The 20,531-nt window shown below is 50.2% G+C and overlaps 1 protein-coding gene across 1 annotated transcript in view; it reads right to left on the reverse strand.

The window, feature by feature from the left end:
• The window catches only part of LOC119376978 (WW domain-binding protein 2-like), a 152,083-nt gene that overhangs the window by 88,237 nt on the left and 43,315 nt on the right, over positions 1-20,531 (reverse strand). Inside the window, 1 exon segment of the mRNA XM_037646630.2 lies at positions 2,304-2,396. Coding sequence (XP_037502558.1) covers positions 2,304-2,396 — 93 coding nt within the window.

The raw sequence follows: 20,531 nt of genomic DNA on the forward strand, positions 1-20,531 counted from the left end.
GTTTAGAGTTTAAGTGTGTCTGTTGCATACACAGCACTTTAGGACTAAGTTCATATAAAATCCTGGACATCATCGAGGTTACTGATAAGACTTCTGACATTCCATTGTAGCATTATATCCGTATTTATAGTGAATTTGTGCTGTGTGTAGGGGAGATAGAGTTGCTTAGCTCACAGGGCCCTTCCCAGGCACTGTAATGTGGGATTTATCTTTTTTGGAGCGGTTGCTAGAGTCGCGCCGCTCCAAAGGCGCTGGTAGCGTTGACGGGCTTGGTGTTGTGTCCATTACCTCTTGAGAGGCACCGGACAAGCGCTCTTGCAAGCGGGACATTTTTCACAAAAGTCTTGCCGCGAACGATGAGACCTTTGCCCCCCCCCCCTCCAACCCGGAGGTCGACGGGATTGCTTTAGGGTCCGGGTTGCGGTGGTTCTTACTAGCGCTAGCAGGAGCCACTGCAGTGGCCGATGAGTGCGGGGAGGGTGGGGCAGTTACGACTGTTCCCCCCGCGGGGGCTAATGGCGGGACTGCCGGTTCACTGGCCGTGTAATGAGCAGCCGCCTTTGGCTGTAGCGGTGAAGTCCCCTGAGACGCCGCATTGGCATAAGATCTGCCTTTAAGAATAGAGCAACGCTGACGTGCTTCTTTGAACGATATGTTGTTTTTTTCTTCAAGAATATTATTTCTTTCTCTAGTTTCCACTTGGGCCATGACCCCGAGTAAGCGGGGTGCCCGCCGTTGCAGTTGGCACAGTGAAGTTCATCCTGGCAGCTGTCTGCTGCATGGTCATTTGCAGCGCATTTAGCGCACGTCAGCCGGCCGCGGCAGCTCTGTGAGCCGTGGCCGAACCTTTGGCATTTATAACACCGGCGGGTACTGGGAACATATGGTCTGACACAAATCTGGATGTAGCCTGTCTGAATAAACTCTGGTTGGTTGTTCATCGCAAAGGTCAGGATAAGATGCTTTGTTAAAATTTCTTTCTTTTCACGTCTTATCTTAATTCTTTGCACATTAATCACATATTCCTCTTTCCATCCTTCAAAAAGTTCTGCCTCAGTGAGTTCCAAGAGATCTTCATCCGATCTTACGCCACGGACTGTGTTCAGTGACCGGTGAGGAGTACTAATAGAAGCTGGAACCTTTCCCAATGCTACGAGGTTGAAGAGCTTGCTGTACTGTGTAGGGTCACACAGCTCCAGCAGCAAGTCACCAGAAGCCATATTTGTTGCCTTGTATGCAGCACCTATTGCTTCAGAAAGAGATTTTGTCACGAGGAATAGTGAAATGCCCGAACGGTCTTCTCCGGGTCTTCACTATGCAAAACATGGAACTTGCGGAAACTTTTTTGTTTTAGAGAAAATGTTTGGTGCTCCTTTGGTGCACTACCTCTTTGGAGGGGGACGATCAGGAAGTGGAGGGCAGGCTGATCCCAACGCACAGATAATGTATGTTCGGCAATGATGCCTGCCACCCAACAAGGGGACGTGACAACATGGCAAAGGGAACATGCATACACATCAGCAGTACATCATTGCTATAACCAAATATCATAAACCAGTGTGTTATCCGACACAGGGATAACCAATCCTTGCCACCAGAAAAATGGAAGTAAAAGGAAGACAGAAGAGAGGAAAGAAAAGATCTGAAGTGAGAGAGAAAGACGAAGATGAGGGGAGAAGATACAGGAAAAGGTGACTTTCCCCTGGGTGGGTCAGCCCAGGGCTGCTGTCTACGAGAGGCCGGTACCTAAGGGGAAGGTCCAATCACCCGGCATCGGCTCAATCCCCAGGATCCCCTTTACCCCGGATACAGCAAAACCACGCGCAGCAGGCATTGTGTGCGGGAAGGGGTCAAAACTCCCTGTTAGCTCGAGTCCGTGGTGTCGCTACACACCAAACCCCTGCTTGCGCAGATGCCCCTGCGGGAAGCAATGCCACTGTACCAACATGTCAGTAGTCTTGTGCTCGCTGCTTCATTGGCCCAGCTTTTCTTCTGTTATGTTAACTCTATAGAAACAAGTAAGACCAACTTGAAAAGGCCAGTGTTGCCAGACTACAAATGTGTTCCAGAGTAAAATGTAACAGAGGAGTTGCTGAAAGACTGAATTCAACTAGCTTTCCAATGAACTTAGTGATTGCTCTGGTGGTATTTCTGTAGCAAGTTTAATCTTACATATCTGTATATTTGCATTTCCGAGTGTACAGTTTTTTTTGGATTATTGGTTTATGTTTTGATGCCGGATTTGTCTGAGTATGAGCATCTGAAAATTGGTAACAAGTGGAATAAAACAGCAGGGCACTCACCCGTCTTTCCAGCCTCCATCATGGCCTGGCCAAACTCAATCGCACCTCCCTTCATAAACTTCAGCTTGAAGGTGCACTTGCCCGTCCAGTTCCCTGCACAACAAACACATCAGACGAAAAAACGGGCCAGCTGCTTTGGCTGCATGGTGGAAACTTTGTGCGCACCACACAAAGACACAATAGAAAAATTGGCCGCGTATCTGCATGCTTCATTACAAATGTTGTTGAAAGACGATAGTCTTCTGCCGGCCCTACTACATCAGTCCTCCTCCTCCTCTATGTTGAATCGCCGCATCTGGCTCACAGAGTCACATTTTCAGTGCAGCCCAAAAACACTAGCATATTCGGCACAGCCTAACAAATACTATGGTCTTCAGAATTACGTATCTATATACTTTCTACTAAAGGAACACATCACCTAACTCTTACGTAGTATTGATGTTGCGCCTCAGATATGCGTAATACTTACTTTTTAATTGACAATGTTCACATGGTGAAACATATAGCGCACAAAAAAAACACTGACAAAGAAAGTGACGACTGGACGATGCGCTTACTTCCAACAGAATGTTTTTCAACAGAGGCGAAACATATAAGTTGAACAGTGCGCACAGGCACTTAGAGTCCTGGCTGGGCCAACAAAGCAAAATCAAATGCGATGAAAACTTGGGACCAGCAGAAGGCTGATTAAAGCACTTGACACGTGCGGAGCCACGCCACTGCGTTTTTGTTTAAGAATGCAAACTCTCTGTTAGGTCAATCGATGGCTGTGCTGATACAAAAGCTCCCGCTTTCGAGATTTCCACTGCCTCAATAATCTCACGGGTTGTCTTATTGTTGCTAGTGCCGATTACGATGCAATTATCAAGTGAAGGTTCACAACCACAGGCTTTACAATGCTGACTAAGATGACCGTGCTATATTCCGAGAACTGTTAAAATGCTCACGAAGTCTGTTATTCAGGCACCTGCCTGTTTGTCCGATGTATTTCTTTTCACAATGACAGTGGGAAAGAGTACACGACGCCTTTTCGACACGAAACGAAAGGATTTCGATGTTTGGTGACGCATGAGTAGCTGACCTTTTTGTAGCTTGCCTTACAAAGCCTCGAAAGTTTGTTCGGTGCGGAAAAACTACCCGTATGTCCGCCTTGCTGGCTACCTCCTTGAGACGGTGTGGTATGTCGTGTATAATGGGATAACAGAGATGCGTTGCTGGTTGATGCGATCATTGGTATCACCTGGGAATTTGTGCATGTTCCTTTTGACTGTCCTTAAAAGTTCTTCAGCTACTGAAGTGATGCCATGCTGGGGGTAGCTGCTGTGATCAAACGATTTGTTTGGGCGAGAAAGCTGGCCTCATGTGCGTGCAAACAGGATTTATTTAAAGCATTTCTTAGGGTATGTTTGGTGATCCCTCGTTTAAACGAGCTTGGAATGGCCTGATGAAAAGGACAGAGAGGCTTGCTACCGCGTGGCTCATATTGCCAGCAGATGTGGTCAAGTGTGAACGTGAGCTTTAGGTCAAGAAGCCTCAGGGAGTCTTTCACTGGTGCTTAATGTGTGATTAGCAATGGATTTAAACACTCAGTGAACATTCGAAGAGTCCCAGTCATACGAGTCTGGAGCGTGTCATTGTCGACGTCTTCCTTGAAGCCCCCCAGTACAACCAGTCATCGACATATCTCAGAATTTTTACAAACAATGGAGCGACTGAACTTGCAATTAATGTCTCTGTCCTTTTTTGCAAGAAATAAGTCAGTAAAAATTCTGAGATATGTAGATGACTATTTGGTTGTACTGGGGGGCTCCAAGGAAGACTTCGACAATGGCTCGTTCCAGACTCGTATGACTAGGACTCTTCGAATGTTCACTGAGTGTTTAAATCCACTGCTAATCACACATTAAGCACCAGTGAAAGACTCCCTGAGGCTTCTTGACCTTAAAGCTCACGTTCGCACTTGACCACATCTGCTGGCAATATGAGCCACGCGGTAGCAAGCCTCTCTGTCCTTTCTCATCAGGCCATTCCAAGCTCGTTAAACGAGGGATCACCAAACATACCCTAAGAAATGCTTTAAATAAATCCTGTTTGCACGCACGTGAGGCCAGCTTTCTCGCCCAAACAAATCGTTTGATCACAGCAGGCTACCCCCAGCATGGCATCACTTCAGTAGCTGAAGAACTTTTAAGGACAGTCAAAAGGAACATGCACAAATCCCCAGATGATCCAATGATCACATCAACCAGCAACGCATCTCTGTTATCCCATATACACGACATATCACACCGTCTCAAGGAGGCAGCCAGCAAGGCGGACATACGGGTAGTTTTTTCTGCACCGAACAAACTTTCGAGGCTTTGTAAGGCAAGCTACAAAAAGGTCAGCTACTCATGCGTCACCAAACAGCGAAATCCTTTTGTTTCGTGTCGAAAAGGTGTCATGTACTCTTTCCCACTGTCATGTGAAAAGAAATACATCGGACAAACAGGCAGGTGCCTAAATAACAGACTTCGTGAGCATTTTCAGTTCTCGGAATATAGCAGCCGGTCATCTTAGTCAGCATTGCAGAGCCTGTGGTTGTGAACCTTCACTTGATAATTGCGTCGTAATCGGCACTAGCAACAATAAGACAGCCCGCGAGATTTTTTAGGCAGGGGAAATCACGAAAGCGGGAGCTTCTTGTATTAGCACAGCATCGATTGACCTAACAGAAAAGAGTTTGCATTCTTAAAACAAAACGCAGTGGCGTGGCTCCGCACGTGTCAATGTATAGTTTTCCAGTGCTTTAATCAGCCTTCTGCTGGTCCCAAGTTTTCATCGCATTTGATTTTCCTTTGTTGGCCAGCCAGGACTCTCAGCGCCTGCGCGCACTGTTCAACTTATATGTTCCGCTTCTGTTGAATAAACATTCTGTTGGAAGTAAGCGCATCCTCCAGTCGTCACTTTCTTTGTCCGTGTCATTTTTGTGCACCATACGTTTCACCATGTATCGCCACCAACAAGCCCATTTTACGTTCTTTCAATGTTCACAAGTATGAACCCCGCTACCAGTTCAAGATGGCTGGGCATTCAGCAAGTGGTTAAACTTTGGCTGGGTGGCTGAATCGTGTGACAGACAGACAGACCAAAAGACAAACCAAATTTCTGTGTTTAAGTTCCCCAGGAAAGACTATCGTCTTTAAAAACACACAAGGACCTTGTGTACTTTTTTCCTTGCGTCTTTATGTGGTGTGTGCAGATTTTACACAACATCAACCTACGTGGGCCAGCCACCTCAAGGCAGCAGCTCCCTTCACGTCCTCACAACTAACGAAATCCAGCTCATATCGCATCTTCGTGTCAACCAGAGAATGTGAAAGCCTTCTCAAGATGGCTTGCATCAGAGGCATTTCCCCAGTTTGATTGAATCGAAGCCCATTTTCTTAGCCTAACCACACAGATGCCAGCATGCAACAGATTCTGGTTCTCTGCCTTCGCTTTTTCAGCCTGTACGGCCAAATGATCTGGCAGAACACATTTGTTTTTCATTACCCATGAAAATTCAGAGGCGCACCTTCCACAAAGATTACTGATCTCCTCCAGCAATAAGTGAACCACATTTAACAATGGTCAACAGCAACAGACCAGATGAAAGAGAAGCCGGTGTTCAATCCATGCGGTTGTCCCATCCACTTAGTTTGCTGCTGTCTCATCCACTGTGCTTCACTGTTGTTAAAAACGCTTCTCAATGACTAGCGGCAACAAAATGATTAATAAATGCTTGATCTGTGGTGCCACCTGTGATGGTTCATGAAATGAGACAGCATGCTGCGGCACCAGCACAGTCTCGTAGCGTGTTACAGTATGGTTTACATTTTCTCACATATCACACAGCCCTGCGTGTAATGCGCAGTGCACACACAGCTAAAAAAAAATTTTTTAAAGATACATGCATACTGCTGTGAAGCTACCTTCCTTGCATTAACGTGAAGCCGTGCCGTCAAGCCAACTTCCGCGCTGAAATTCCCACATGGCCCACAATTTTAAGTTTGGCTCCGAATAGTACACGCGGATCTACTAAGAAAATATGGTATTAGTGGTGCCGTGTTGTTCTGAACAAGGCACAGTACTACTATTGCCTTCCCAAAGACGTCATCCACAATGTTCAATCTCTTTGACAAAATTTGGAGGCACAAAGAAATGAGGACGAGAAATGAGAGGACCGGTGCATCCCAGGAGGTAACTTCAGGCGCATGTGCAAGTCACATTGATAAGCACCACAGCGGAATGACCAATGAACTTTATTCAGCAAGACTTGCCTAAAAAATGCAATTCATTGCGATATAAATTCACAGACTGCACACGGGAGCAGCTGGTGAGCACATGGGCTGAATCGGTGCGGCAAATCAAACTGATTTCAAGGGAATGGCAGGTGGACAGCAATGAAGGTCTACAGACAAGCTAAGTCAGACTCTTTCTGAGCTTATATGACACTCCGCATGCGGTGCACGCGTCTGTTTTTTGGTGTTATGTAGGTGAGCGAGTATGAGGTTGCCTTTGTTACTCTTGCATCGGATTGTTTTTTACCTTGCATTTCGCCCTCCTCCTGCTCTCTCGGCTGATGCCAGCTGAAGCGTTTGGGGGTGTATAGGAACAGTGTGTGTTTTGTCTCTCCATGGTGGGGGTTGTTTTGCACAGCCGCATCAGGCTCATCAAATAAGACTTAGGCGCCATAGGGAGGAAGGCAGACAGGAAGACGGGCTCAGGGTCATTCTCAAGGAGTGAGTTTTCTGCGTGGGTTGTGAGGTTTCGGTCGACTTGGAGTGTACGCGGTTCGAGACTGTCGAGAAGGCGAGAGCTGTGCCGGCTTCTACGTGTCGACAGTGCGAGAAGATCGACACTGTGAAGGCTGAGATAACATCTCTGGTAAAACAACAGGCCGATGACAGCAAACTATTGATTGCCAATTTGGAGGCACGTTTCGAGCGTGAATGAACGCCTACAAGAACGAGTGTGAGGCTTTGAGGGTTACACTCCAGGAGAAGAGGGAGGAAAAGGAGGGGAGCACCACAGAATGTGAAGCGCTAAGGCAGGCGCTACAAGAGGAACAAAGCAGTGCGAAATCTTGCGAGATGAGATCGCCGCTTAAGACTGGCTTTTGAGGAGATGGCTGCGTGCCGATCGGCGGTGGTCCCCTCCAGTACAGCGGTGGCGCCTCGGGGGCGGTACGGCCTTCCATGAGGATGGAGCAGCGAATGCGTCGAGTTCGAGCGTGGACTGTATGGTGGCAGGGGAACCCGGAAAACCCCACCCACACCAGGGTGGGACAGGCAGGTGTGCAACCAAACAAGAGGAGAGCGCGGGGCGCCCAGGAGCAAACGGTTCGCAGGCTCAGACTGCGAAGTCCGACGTAGTTCGTGGGGGACATGAGGAAACCTCTCTCCAGGGCGGAGAAGAACAAGGCCTGGCAAGACCTAAGGATCAGGTAACGCCCGAGGCTGCTCCCAAGCGGCACCTGGAGAAGCTGGGCATGTCGGCACAACAGGATAGATGTGCCTTCGTATATGGGGACGGGAACGCCGCCAGGCTAAAATGGGCAGTGCTTAAAGCTGTAGGCTGGAACAAAAGGGTGATGTTCCGTGTGAAGGAAGGTGCCACTCTACAACAGCTGTGCTCAGAGGTGGACCTGGCAGAGGACATATGGCAAACCCCAGCAGCCATAGCAGTGCTCCGCGCTGGCTCTCTGGAAATGTCAAATGGCAGTTCAACCCCAGACAGCTCAACATCTCAGCTCCGAGCCCTGTTGACCAAGTGGCTGCAGAAGGCCCAGAGGCATCGGTTTGTGGTGTATGCCCTAACGGAGAGGGGATCTGGCAGCGAGACCCATAGTACTTCATGTAGGGATTGGAATGTGGCTGTGCAGAAAATGTGCGAGGAACAGGGGCTGCGAGTAGAATTATTGGGCGCTAGTTGGCGACTAGGGCATGGACAGCAGGGCCCGTCCTACTGGGCTGACATAGCTGATGAGCTGGGACAGCACCTGGGGAGGAGGTTGTGTGCTTTTTTAGGCCTACGAATGCCCACCAGACACTGGGGGCCGCCCAGCCAATCGCACCCAGCCGTGGGAACGTTGATGACAGCTCTGGGACAGGCCATCATACAGATGGCGGAGAGACAGCACCCCCATCACCCCCATGAGGACAGGTGGAGGTGCTCCCAGGGGGGCCCAGGTGGTAGATATAGGGAGCCACTCTGGGCGGGCCTGCCACGAGAGGCATACCCGCAAGAGGAGGCGCTGCAAGCGTGGGGGGAAACAGGACATGGTCTTTTACCTTAACCTGCAAGGAGGGCGAAAGGAGGCGAAGTGGGAGGAATTTCTCCTACTACAGAAAGAGAATGTTACGGTGGCCTGCCTGGCTGAAACTCACCTACGTGACGAGGAGACACCTCCTCCAAAGAGGCAGTTTGTCTGGTAAGGCCTAAACCGCACTAAGGGAGAAAGAAAAGGTGGGGGCCTTGGTCTTCTCACCAAGGTAGACACCCAATGGGACAGAGTCCAAAGAGACTGTGAGAAGCACGTCACAGGAGAGATTGGGGGTGTTGAGATTGCCCTGGGGCTGGTGTACCTCAACAGAGAGACCCTGGCCTGTCTGGAGAAGGACATTACACAGATAAACAGGCCAGTGGTAGTGGTGGGGGATTTCAATGCCCACATAAAGGCATTGGATGGTACCATTGACAGGGCGGGCAGGCTGCTGCTTGAATGGACTCAGTGGCTGGGCCTAACCTTGCTCAACGCAACTGAAAAGTGTATGGGAAGATAACATGGGCGGTATGCGGTATGTCCTCCTGTATTGACTACTGCTTCCTGTCCCCTATCCTACTCCCAAAGCTGGTGTATGAGCCTCGATAGCACTGGTAAACGAAGCCTGGGGAGTGACCACACAACATCTTTCTGTCTTTTGGGACTAACCCCCCAGAAACGAAACGCGATCCCCATGCAGGTACCCGGAGGCCTCTGTCTGACGAGGCCTTGGAAAGGGTGGTGGATCAGCTCGAGAAGATGCACCTCGTACGGAAGGGCAGGGATACGAGGAGCTGCAACAGTGGATCAGGCGGACAATACAAGATGAAGCGGGGACCGGACGAGTGACGAAGGGGCGGCACCAACGGAAGGCCTGGTGGGATGGAGAGGTTGCCGAAGCCCTGGCTCACCGCAAACAATGCTGCAGACACCGGCATGCTTTGGGGCATGGAGCAGATGAAGCTGAACTTTCTGCACTGTGGTCGTTATACCTGGAGGCAAAGAATGAAATGGCTTCGATGGTAAAATGTAAAATGAGTACGGTAAACAAGAAGCTGCTGTGTACCATAAAGGAAGCGGGGCGTGACTCAAGCAGGAAGTTCTGGCTGCACATAAAGGTCCAGCAGATGAACTCCGATCTCCCTAGCCATCAGCTGAGTGATACGGAATCAGGGAGGGTAATGGACGGTGTTACGAATGGGGTTTTCGTGACGTTGAAAGCCGGGAGGCTGGCGAGCCGATGATGCCGGAGATCGGACTTATCGCTGAGGAGCAGAGCAGGGAGGCAAAACGTTTAGAAAACGTAACAACGTTTATAGCAGGAATAGCAGGTCATCGCAGTTTATAGCGGTACAGAGCCTGCCTCCACCAAGTCGGCTGGGGCGTCTCTCTCAACAATGGACCAGCCTGGTCTTAAATAGGGGACCAGTCCATTGTTGACAGGGTGGCTCTTTGGTCCCAGGTGTGGACAGGGAGGCTCTTTGGTCCCAGGTGTCGAGCAGCCTTTCCATCATCCTCAGAAATGCTGCTTTCCGTAGCTGGGTAACTTGGAAGAACGACTGGCATCAGTCGACGGGACCGGCTGGGCGAAGACGCCGTTTTCCGAGATTGCAGACAAAGCATGCAGGGGTTGATCCCTGCTTCCAGGTAGCAGGAGTTGGCCCTTTTCTTGGTCGCAGGGCAAACGCTGACCGCGATGCCGTGAACTTCCAACGAAGTGCAGGTGTTTGTTCGCTTCCCCGTTCGGTCAGTGCTCTGGCACAACAGCACCCCCGCCACAAGACAATGCATCCAGAGTGCGAGCTGTCAAACGCAGCTCGGATGATGCGATGCTGGTTGACCGTTGTCAACTGTGGTTGTACCACTCTTTCCTCGAGGAGTGACCTCCACGGCTCAACAGCGGTTTACTGGAACTGCCAAGAAGCAACACAAAGCCAAACCACTCTGGCCAAAGCAAGTGCCCTCCAAATGCTGATCAAATCGCCAGACCAGCATAAAAGAACAAAACATTTCCTAGAGACTACGCTAAGCTAAAATTAAACATCACGAGCAACGTATCTCAGGAAGAATACCAAAGTGAGGACGTGCCTCTAGCTAAGTGTCATTACGTGACACTGCTAAAATCAATCAGAATGTCTTCGCGAGCGATTCTCAATGGTGACATCGGCAGATTGGGGACAATCGGAGCAGCTGGGGAAGACTCAATTTTGCCCCAAAACTACAAACACTTCACCAAGTGCTCCCTAAATCGTGCGCCTTACAAGCACCTCACTAAGTGCTCCCCAAATCGTGCGCCTTGGCACCACTCGCAAGCGTTCTAAATGTTTGTCAACAAACATTTCAAGATAAACAACACTAGCCTTTCGCTAAAACGCTCTCGCTCATTGCACTCGGCAAATGAGTATTACATCAAGAAAACAAAGCGCTTCAAACTAAATACGAAGTAAAACAGAAAATCAAACTCACGCGTTTAACCCAAAACGAAATAAACTGAAAATCAAACTCACGCGTTTAACACAAATCAAGGAGAAACTAAAATTACACTGACGCGCATACTAACACGTACTGAAAAACAAATTAGTAGTACGTTAAACAGAGGCTTTTATCATTTGGCCTTCGTCTCTGTAACTACTACGAACAGCTCTCCTCTACTCGAGTGCTAACAGTTATGTTTCTAAACACTAAAACAAATAAATAACCAAACAAACATCTCAATGTCTGCTACAATGAGGAGGAAAGTAACAAATTACAAAATTTCACTCCTCAATTCGTTAGTACACATTAACACACTAACTTCTTTCAAGAGGTCAATTCGTTAGTAAACATTAACACACTAAGTTCTTTCAAGATGTCAATCCATCTTTATGCTGCGGTTATCCCAGGGTGTCTCCAAACTCACCCTTTTAGACGAGCTCTGGGGAGCCGCACATTCCACACTTTTCGAGGGGTCCGATCTCGACAAAGGGACAGGGAATAAACCTGTCCGACACACTTAGTAGCGGCTACCTTTGTGAACTCAGACAAACCGTAATACCAGCGGTTTTGTCTGCCCATTGTACCCCTCTGGCCTAAGCCGGTACCCTTTCGTGACTGTGGGGAACAGCCTTTGTCGCTGTTCAGGTGTACGCGACACCTCGCTGTGCTCCTGCCCCGACTAGGCCGTGAAAAGGATGAGACCAGGTGAAGACTTCGGCGTCTGAATTTCACTGAAATTCTTTTCTTCGCGACGCGCTTCACGCCTAATCTCGGTTTCCGCAGGAGTCTCAACTTGACACTTTTTCTAGCAGGCATTTTCGGAATATCCTGCCTGACCTTTCTCTTGGTGCGCCTTTTCGTGATCTGAGGCCTTGCCTTTAGCTTGGCGTCTCGAGAGATGACGTCATCGCGCTTGGCCACTTTAGCGTGCCTGACGCCAAATCTAGATCTCCGCAGCTGTCTCAACTTCCATCTTTTCTTAGCGGGCCTTTTCGATTTCTTAGGCCCAACCTGGAGCTTGGCGTCTCGAGAGATGACGTCATCGCGCCTAGCCACTTTAGTGCGCTTAACGCCACTCGTCGCTCTCGCGTTCGCCTTCCCGCGTTTTCGCCGACGCCTTGTCTTTTCGGTACTGCTCGGAATGCTCGCAGCATCGGCACTCGTACTCGCAAGTACGCTGCATTCTATTTTCTTTGCCGAGGCTTGAGACAACTCAACTAACTGATTCTCGGGCGTGCTGCTAGGTGTCTGTGTCTCTGAAAGAACGGAGTCCCGATGCTTTCTAACCTAGCCGGCTCGCCTTGAGCTGTCTCTCTAGTTTGGGGTGATCTATCGCTATCGTAGATAGCCCCTTTTCTCAGGCCTTCGAAGTCGGCCTCCTGATCATTATGACGCACAGCGGCGTCTTGCGCCTCGCGACGAGTTTCAGGCTTTAGCACGTCGCGACGTTTCTCGACCTCTTGGTCTTCGCGACGCGCCTCATCCTCACGCTCTCTCTGACGCGCTTCCTCCTCTAGCGCCTTGCGACGGGCCTCGGCCTCTAGCGCCTTGCGACGGGCCTCGGCCTCTAGCGCTTCACGACGGGCTTCGGCCTCTAGCACTTCGCGACGGGCTTCGGCCTCTAGCGCTTCGCGACGGGCTTCGGCCTCTAGCGCCTCGCGACGGACCTCGGCGTCCTCAAGCGCCTTACGACGGGCCTCGGCGTCCTCTATCGCCTTACGACAGGCCTCGGCCTCCAGCGCTTCGCGACGTTTCTTGACCTCTTGGTCTCTGCGGCGCGAATCGACCGCCTGCGCTTTTCGATGCGCTTCATGCGCTAGGGCTTTAACGTCTCGACTTTCGCAGTCAGCGGGACCTGGAGCAGCGAAGTGGCACAACAAGGCTTCTTTGGCCTTATCAAAGTCTTGCGCTTCCTCAGCGGATAAGCGCTCCAAAAGAGCTGCGACCTGGCACGGGAGCAACGCGAGAAGTCTCTCCACCAAAAGGCCTTGGCTAACACCAACCTCCTCGTAACCATTTCAAACTTAATGAGAAAAGACACAATGTCAACGCCTATCTCGAAGATCCTGAGTTGGTATTGCGCTCGCTGCCATTTAATCGCCTGAATTTCCTGATCCAGCCTTTTCATTTTGAGAGCATGTTCATGCTCCTCGCGACGCCTTTCTTCGCGCCTTTCCCGTTCCCGCTTTTTGCCACAAATCTCCTCCCACGTCTCCTCAGCTTCCTCGATCGTCACGTTTCCCGCCCGCATCACCTTGAGAATCGCTTCCTTTGTTTTTGCGGGCCCAGCGGAAATGCCCAAGTCCTCACAAATTTCAAGGAGGTCCTGCACTAGGTACTTCTCCATCGCGATCTCGTCCCTCGTGATGCTTTCCTACAAAATTTACTCCTACTTTAAAACGAATACCATGGTCCAAAGTGAGTAAAAGGAATCAATCAAAAAAACAAAACTCTCTCCTAACATCTACCTGTGCTAGAGAGGTCTGGCGAAATGACCAGTAAACGTTGGGCACTCACCCAACCATAGCGGCTGACTCCGGTCGAACTCGTGGCTGCCGTCGAGCGCTGTCGTGAGCGTCCTCGCTCCTTGGGCCTGCAGGGATCCGATCCGGCTCTCCAAACGTAGGGTAGCGCATCCCAGCCTGTCCCACGATGAGATGAGGGTAGCGTATCCCAGCGAAGCCAAACGTTGAGATGAGGGTAGCGTATCCCACCGCTGCCACCACTGTTACGAATGGGGTTTTCGTGACGTTGAAAGCCGGGAGGCTGGCGAGCCGATGATGCCGGAGATCGAACTTATCGCTGAGGAGCAGAGCAGGGAGGCAAAACGTTTAGAAAATGTAACAACGTTTATAGCGGAATAGCAGGTTATAGCAGGTTATCGCAGTTTATAGCAGTACAGAGCCTGCCAGCTCGACCAAGTCAGCTGGGGCGTCTCTCTCAACAACGGACCAGCCCGGTCTTAAATAGGGGACCAGTCCATTGTTGACAGGGTGGCTCTTTGGTCCCAGGTGTGGACAGGGAGGCTCTTTGGTCCCAGGTGTCGAGCAGCCTTTCCATCATCCTCAGGAATGCTGCTTTCCGTAGCTGGGTAACTTGGAAGAACGACTGGCATCAGTCGACGGGGCCGGCTGGGCGAAGACGCCGTTGTCCGAGATTGCAGACAAAGCATGCAGGGGTTGATCCCTGCTTCTAGGTAGCAGGAGTTGGCCCTTTTCTTGGTCGCAGGGCAAACGCTGACCGCGATGCCGTGAACTTCCAACGAAGTGCAGGTGTTTGTTCGCTTCCCCGTTCGGTCAGGTGCTCTGGCACAACAACGGCGAGGAGTGCCTGCACCTGATACGAAGGGGCATAGCCTCCAAGCTTCAATCTGCGGTGGGCCGGGAGGAGGACGAGCTGGCATCGGCACTGCCTCGTTGTGACAGCATCACCCAGCGGGAGCTGGACAGAGCAATAGGTCGCCTGGCGGGCAGTTTGGCGAATGGCCCAGACGGGATTCCTCCTGGGCTGCTAAAGCGCACCAAAAGGCAGACTCGGGAGGTCCTTTTGGAAGCACTTAATGGAGTACTAACACGGCCGCTCAATGAAAAACACACGGTGCAGCCTGCCGCGTCGCGGCGCAGGCAATGGGTGAGAGTGGGGAAGCGGAGTTGACAGTTGTCGCCGCATTTCACTAGGAGGGCGCAGTAGTAGGAGAGGGCTCCACGCGACGTGCGGGCGAGAAGGAGTGCGCGTTGAGCGGGTAGGTCAAGGTAGTGCTTGTTTTTCTCCACATGAATCGCTCGCACTAAGTGTCACTCAAGACAGTTTCCGCATGTGTGATATTTCATACGTTAGGCAAAATGCCGCATAACTGTTGTGTGCCGTTGTGTTCCACGAATGCATCGAAGGACCAGCAAATACGCTACCACGAGTTTCCCAGTAACGCAGAACGCAGGGCAGCATGGCTGCGAAACATTTCGCGTGAAGGACCTGGCAGGAAGGGAACAGTGTGCCAGCCTAATGACAGGTCCCTGGTGTGCGCCTTGCATTTTACGGAGCAGGACTACAAGCAGACCGAGAAGTTGAAGATACCTTTGCCAACGGCTGTGCCGACAGTGTTCCCCGGTTATCCAAGCTACATGAGCACAAGGAGCACGCCTGCTCCGAGGAAGAAGCGGCCACGCTCCGAAATAGAAGCCGATAATGCGCAGTCGCGTGCCGAGTGCTCGGGCAATGCTGCTTCAAAATAGCAGTTTTGTCATTAGCCAAAACGGCTCGTCAAGTGACAGCACTGAAGCCACGATGACCAACAGCTTTGAACTAGGGAATAAAACCTCTGTAGAAATGGCATCATTTTCAGATGCATCATGTCAAACTACATTCGACCTTGTTAAACTGACAGAAGAAACTAAGAAAAATGCGCTGCTTCCAAGCGAAGATCGTTCGTACGAAAGGAGCACTGCAGGCCCTTCAAGAAAAAGTGGATGAGGCTGAGTAGCGCGCGCAGTTTTATGAAAATAACATGGACATTGCCTGTTTTATGAAGGTGCTCAATGGTGCTGCTCAAGGTGACAAGACTGCCGAGTTCGTTAGAAACCAAGTCCACAGTTTCTCAACGAAGAAGCCCCACTACAGTGACGTCATTCTAAGGGAATGTGTAATATGGAAGGCATGCTTCAACAAAAGTCATGAGCATGCAAGGTCCAGAAATATCTTTCAGCTCCCTTGTCGCTCAACGCTCCAGAAATATGTAGGCCATTTATCAGGTGGAATCGGCGTCACTTCTTTGATAAAGGAGCGGCTGTGCATCGAATTCAAGGGTCTCACTGCAGAGCAAGAAGCGTTCTGCTCTCTGATCATTGACGGAATGGCCATACAGCAGAGGATCATATACGACCGACAAGTCGACAAATATTTGGTTTCGTTGACCGTGGTGAAGAAGAGCACTCAACAGCGGTACCCCAAGTGGCAAACTGATTACTATCTTTTGTAATAAGAGGCTTGTCAACATCATTATTATCCTGTCGGATATTTTTTCGCGAGATGTCTGAAAGGTGACCAGCTGTTCTATATGACCACGGAAGTGCTGAAAGTGGACTTGCGGGGCGGACGACCACGCCATGGAAGTCTGCAAAGTTTTCATCAGAAAGCTCTTACGAACGCTTCTTGCCAACTGGGCAGGAAATGTTAATATGTCTGTTGAGCGTCTCGTACGCTTGGCGCAAAATCCTCTGGCCAGGAAAGTGCTGTGCCCGTGATTCCCATAACACAGTGATCCTTTTTTCACGCACAAGCAATAAAGCAATTATGACTCCCCTGATGTTCACAATGCTTTTGTTTCTAAGGTGTGAGCAACAGTCATTCCGGAAATACAACCACACCTGTCAACGAGCGACTCTCTGTTGATAAAATAACTAGCACAAACATGCATTATCGAGGGTGATCAGCGCAACGGCAACAAAAGAGAAAAACATGACGCAAAAAATCGCAACTCGCACGAGCAACCACTTCAGATAAAAGTAACACTTGCTATATTTAGGTTGAAGCATTGCTGGCGCACATTCAGTAGGATGATTACCAATATAGTTAACACTATAGCAAGTTTATTGTAACCCTTTAAAAACTAACAAGCGCATAGCAGCTGCGCTGTCAAGCCGCGATCCGCCGCAATAATTCCGGCGCTCTCGCTTTCGGTCTCCCCAGAGGCTCCCCCACTGGTGGCGCCGCGGCGGCAGCCAGGAGCACTAGGCGCGCGACACAGTATCCGCTCCACGTGGCAGGCTGCACCGTGTACTTTTCATCGAGCGGCCGTGGTACTAACATCAGGAAAAATACCACAGGCCTGGAGATGTATGCGGGTACACTTGATATGGAAGCGGGGAACAGATAGGGCGTTGCTGGACAACTACAGGCCCATCACCGTGACATCAGCTATGTATAGGCTGTTTTGCCACGTTATCAAGGCAAGACTACAGCGATGGGCGGAGGAGCATGTCCTAGGGGAGCTGCAAAATGGGTTCAGGCCTGGCCGTTGCCTGGAAGACAACCTATTTGTTGTCACCCAGGTGATGGAATTGCAGTAAAGGAACAGCGCCCCCTCCTGTTTGCTTTCCTCGGCATATCTCAGGCTTACAACACCACTGAGCAGGACAGGCTATGGCAGATCTTGCAGGTGCTTGATATGCCAGAGGAGTGGCGCAACCTACTGCAGCGCCTTTATGCAGACGCCAAGGCAATGGTTCAGTGGGGAAACTTGACCACTCCCCGGATTCAGGTATCTAGGGGACTCAGGCAGGGCTGTCCGATGTCCCCACTGCTCTTTATGCTGCATGTAGCCGGAATGGAGAGGAAGCTTTGAGTCTGGACTGGGGTTCAATTTGAACTACCTAGAGGAGGGTTTTCAGAGGGAACGAAGACTGCCTGCCCTCTTCTGCGCAGATTATATAGTCCTGCTGGCGGACAATGCTGCCAAGATGCAGGCTCTGCTTGACATCTGTGCGGGGCTGATCTTCAGTGCAAGGAAGTCGGCGGCCATGCGGTTCTCAGTCCTGCTGGCGGACAATGCTGCCGAGATGCAGGCTCTGCTTGACATCTGTGCGGGGGAGGGTACGGATCTTGGGCTGATCGTCAGTGCAAGGAAGTCGGTGGCCATGCGGTTCACACCACAGAAGGAGGTGCGGGACCCGCCCCTCCTGCTACAGGGCAAGGAAATTGAATGGGTGGACAGGTACAAGTACCTCGGGGTAACTGTGACGTCAACGACAAACTATATATGCGGATACGAGAAGGAGTTGCGTGCCAAGGCCTTAAAGCGCCGGGCCTCCCTGGGCTCACGGGCTCTGTGGGCCTTCAGCAGATACGAGGTCACCAGGGAACTGTGGAAGGGTGTTGCGGTCCCTGCCCTGACTTTCGGCAACGCTGTGGTGTGCCTCTCATCTGCGACTAGGCAGGCGCTCGAGATTCGCCAAAGGGAAGCAGGTCACACAGCCTTGGGGGTGCACGCCTTCACTCCTAATGAGGCAGTACAGGGTGACCTTGGGTGGTCGTCGTTCGAGGCGAGGGGGCAGTCACCAAACTCTCTTACGGCAGGCGCACCTCAGCGGCCTGCCAGATGGCCGTTGGGCCCGGGAGGCGTACAAATACGTACACATCCGTCGGTACAGACAAAATGGGTCGCCCGAACCCGCTCGCTGTCGGAGTGATACAGGGTGGAGGCTATCCGGCTGATGGCCCCCCTCCAGCGTGACACAAGGAAAAAGGTGCGGGAATCAGTCAACGCGGTGGAGACAGAGAGGTGGAGGGAGCCGGAATGGGTGAAGAGGGCCCTGGCCTTGTATCAGGAGGGAAAGATGGATATTGCTAAGGAGGCTTTTTATGACAACTCCAGGGGCAGTGGGCTACTGTGCAAGGCGCAAAGTGGTGTACTTAGGACACGCTTGCTGCGCGCCAGGTACACTGACGAGCTTGACGTGATGTGCCCCTTGTGCCAGGACGCAGAAGAGACAATCCGGCACATTGTGCTGAAGTGTACTGGCCTGCGACCTGTGATACTGATGCTCAGGACTCTGGCACCTCGGGACAAAACGCAACGGGCGCGACAAACGACAACAGCGCATTGTCAAGGGCTCTTTCTTTTCGCGCAGCTGGTGAGCCACCAAGCTGGAAAGCGGTGGAGGCTACGAAGCGGCGGCTCGAATACTGGTGCAAAAAACAGGTCAAGCAAACGTGCGCGCTGCGGCGGCTATGATGCGCCGAAGGTGCATTGGATTTGACCAATCTTTTTCTTTCCCTTTCTCCTTCCACTTTTTACATTTCTTCTAAACTTAACCGTCGCTTTGTTTTTTCTTTTCCTTTTGCCCGATCAGGCTTGGCCCGTTGATCTCCAGCTCCAAAGGGAAGAGGCAGCAGATATCATCATCATCATTATGCAGAAGGCCTCCAACAATTCTCTGGCCACCTGGTTGTGACTTCTCCCAAGCATCCTGGTTTCAAAAAAAAATGGGGCACGCATGCTCGTAGACTTGCAGTGAGAAGGCATCTGTAATTCACAAACATTCTTAAGTGGGGATGCGGGCCTAAATAGCAACTTTTGAAATGCTGCACTAACTTTGATGAAAATTTCAGGGATGCCCCACCTTTTGATATTAGGACATATTCCAATTTTCAGCACCCTAGCATGATTACAAAAAACCTAGAGCTGTTATAATGATCAATAATGTAAGTTAACTTAGGAAAACTATCATTTTAAAAATAATGAAAATGTAAGAGTTATTTACCATTTTAAGGCCTCTAGAAGGTTTGTAGTGCATGATAAGGCCAGTCAAGCATTTTTTATGACGTTTCTGTAAAAATGCCATCACTCTAAAAGCTAACATTGTTTCTTTCCTTGTCACTGCATGTCAGACTACTGAATTTTCTGGTGTGTTAGAAACTACTTAGGGATCAGAAAAGTACCTTATCTTGTTCCCGACAAAATTTCAGTCTACAAACAGCCTTGTAAGCAGCGTTTGGCAAAGCAGTTTAGAAATGATAGTTTTCCTCAGAGGCTCATTCCCCCCAAAAATGCGAGCTGAGAAAAATGAGTTTAAAGATTTCACAACATATTTATTTCAATAGTAAAAAAAATTGATCCAAATGACTTCCTGCACAAACACGGCCTTCCCCATCAACATGACACTGTTCTGTGACAATTTCATGCACTTGTCTTCAATTTTTCACAGCTTTCAAGCTGTGATGGTTGCTCAAAACACGTGTTGGTCACAATACGGACCACGCACTGATCAATGAACTCCCAGGAAAACCAACATATAAGCCGAGTGTCACACAAACACAGCAGGAGTAACTCAGAATTGGTGCGAAAGCAGCGTCGGATGGTCACACGATGTATTTCCACCAATTTGAGCCTCAGTTCCAGTTTTCCAACGACTCTGTCGGCGCGCAGCTCAAAATGTGCCTTTTTAATTTATTTCTTTGCCCTCTGGTGTACTCTCGACAGAAGGTATTCTCTGACAGAAAAGCGCGAAAAACAAACAATCTAACATGGCCATTCACTTCGCGTTCGGCTTCTTGCCTGCTTTGCAGCCGTGTCTTGAAAGGGGTGTTTCAGAGACACTCTCCCCAGCAAATTCACGCCACCCTCTCGTAAAAAGAATTTTTTATTCATTTCTGCTGTACAGATGACAACCAAACTTGGTGAGCATGTTCATTAATGAACCATCTATCCAAAATAACTCAAATGTGAAAATGCATATCTTTTTCTTCAAAAATCATGTTTTTAGCCCCTCATCCCCCCTCGTAAGGGCGGTGATGATGAAGACAAACTTTATTTATGTACAGGCAAAGCTCCTGTGGAGTGCCTCGAAGGGGCCTTGCTGATGGTCGGGTCCTTAGTCCAGGGCTCCGCTGGCTCTTGCCATCCGCTCTGCTCTCTGAACGAGCCTGATCTGGTCAATGAGGGCCAGGCTGGACAGCAGTGCCTCCTATTG

Source organism: Rhipicephalus sanguineus, unplaced genomic scaffold, assembly GCF_013339695.2.
Source record: "Rhipicephalus sanguineus isolate Rsan-2018 unplaced genomic scaffold, BIME_Rsan_1.4 Seq304, whole genome shotgun sequence".
NCBI classification, from domain to species: Eukaryota; Metazoa; Arthropoda; class Arachnida; order Ixodida; family Ixodidae; genus Rhipicephalus; species Rhipicephalus sanguineus.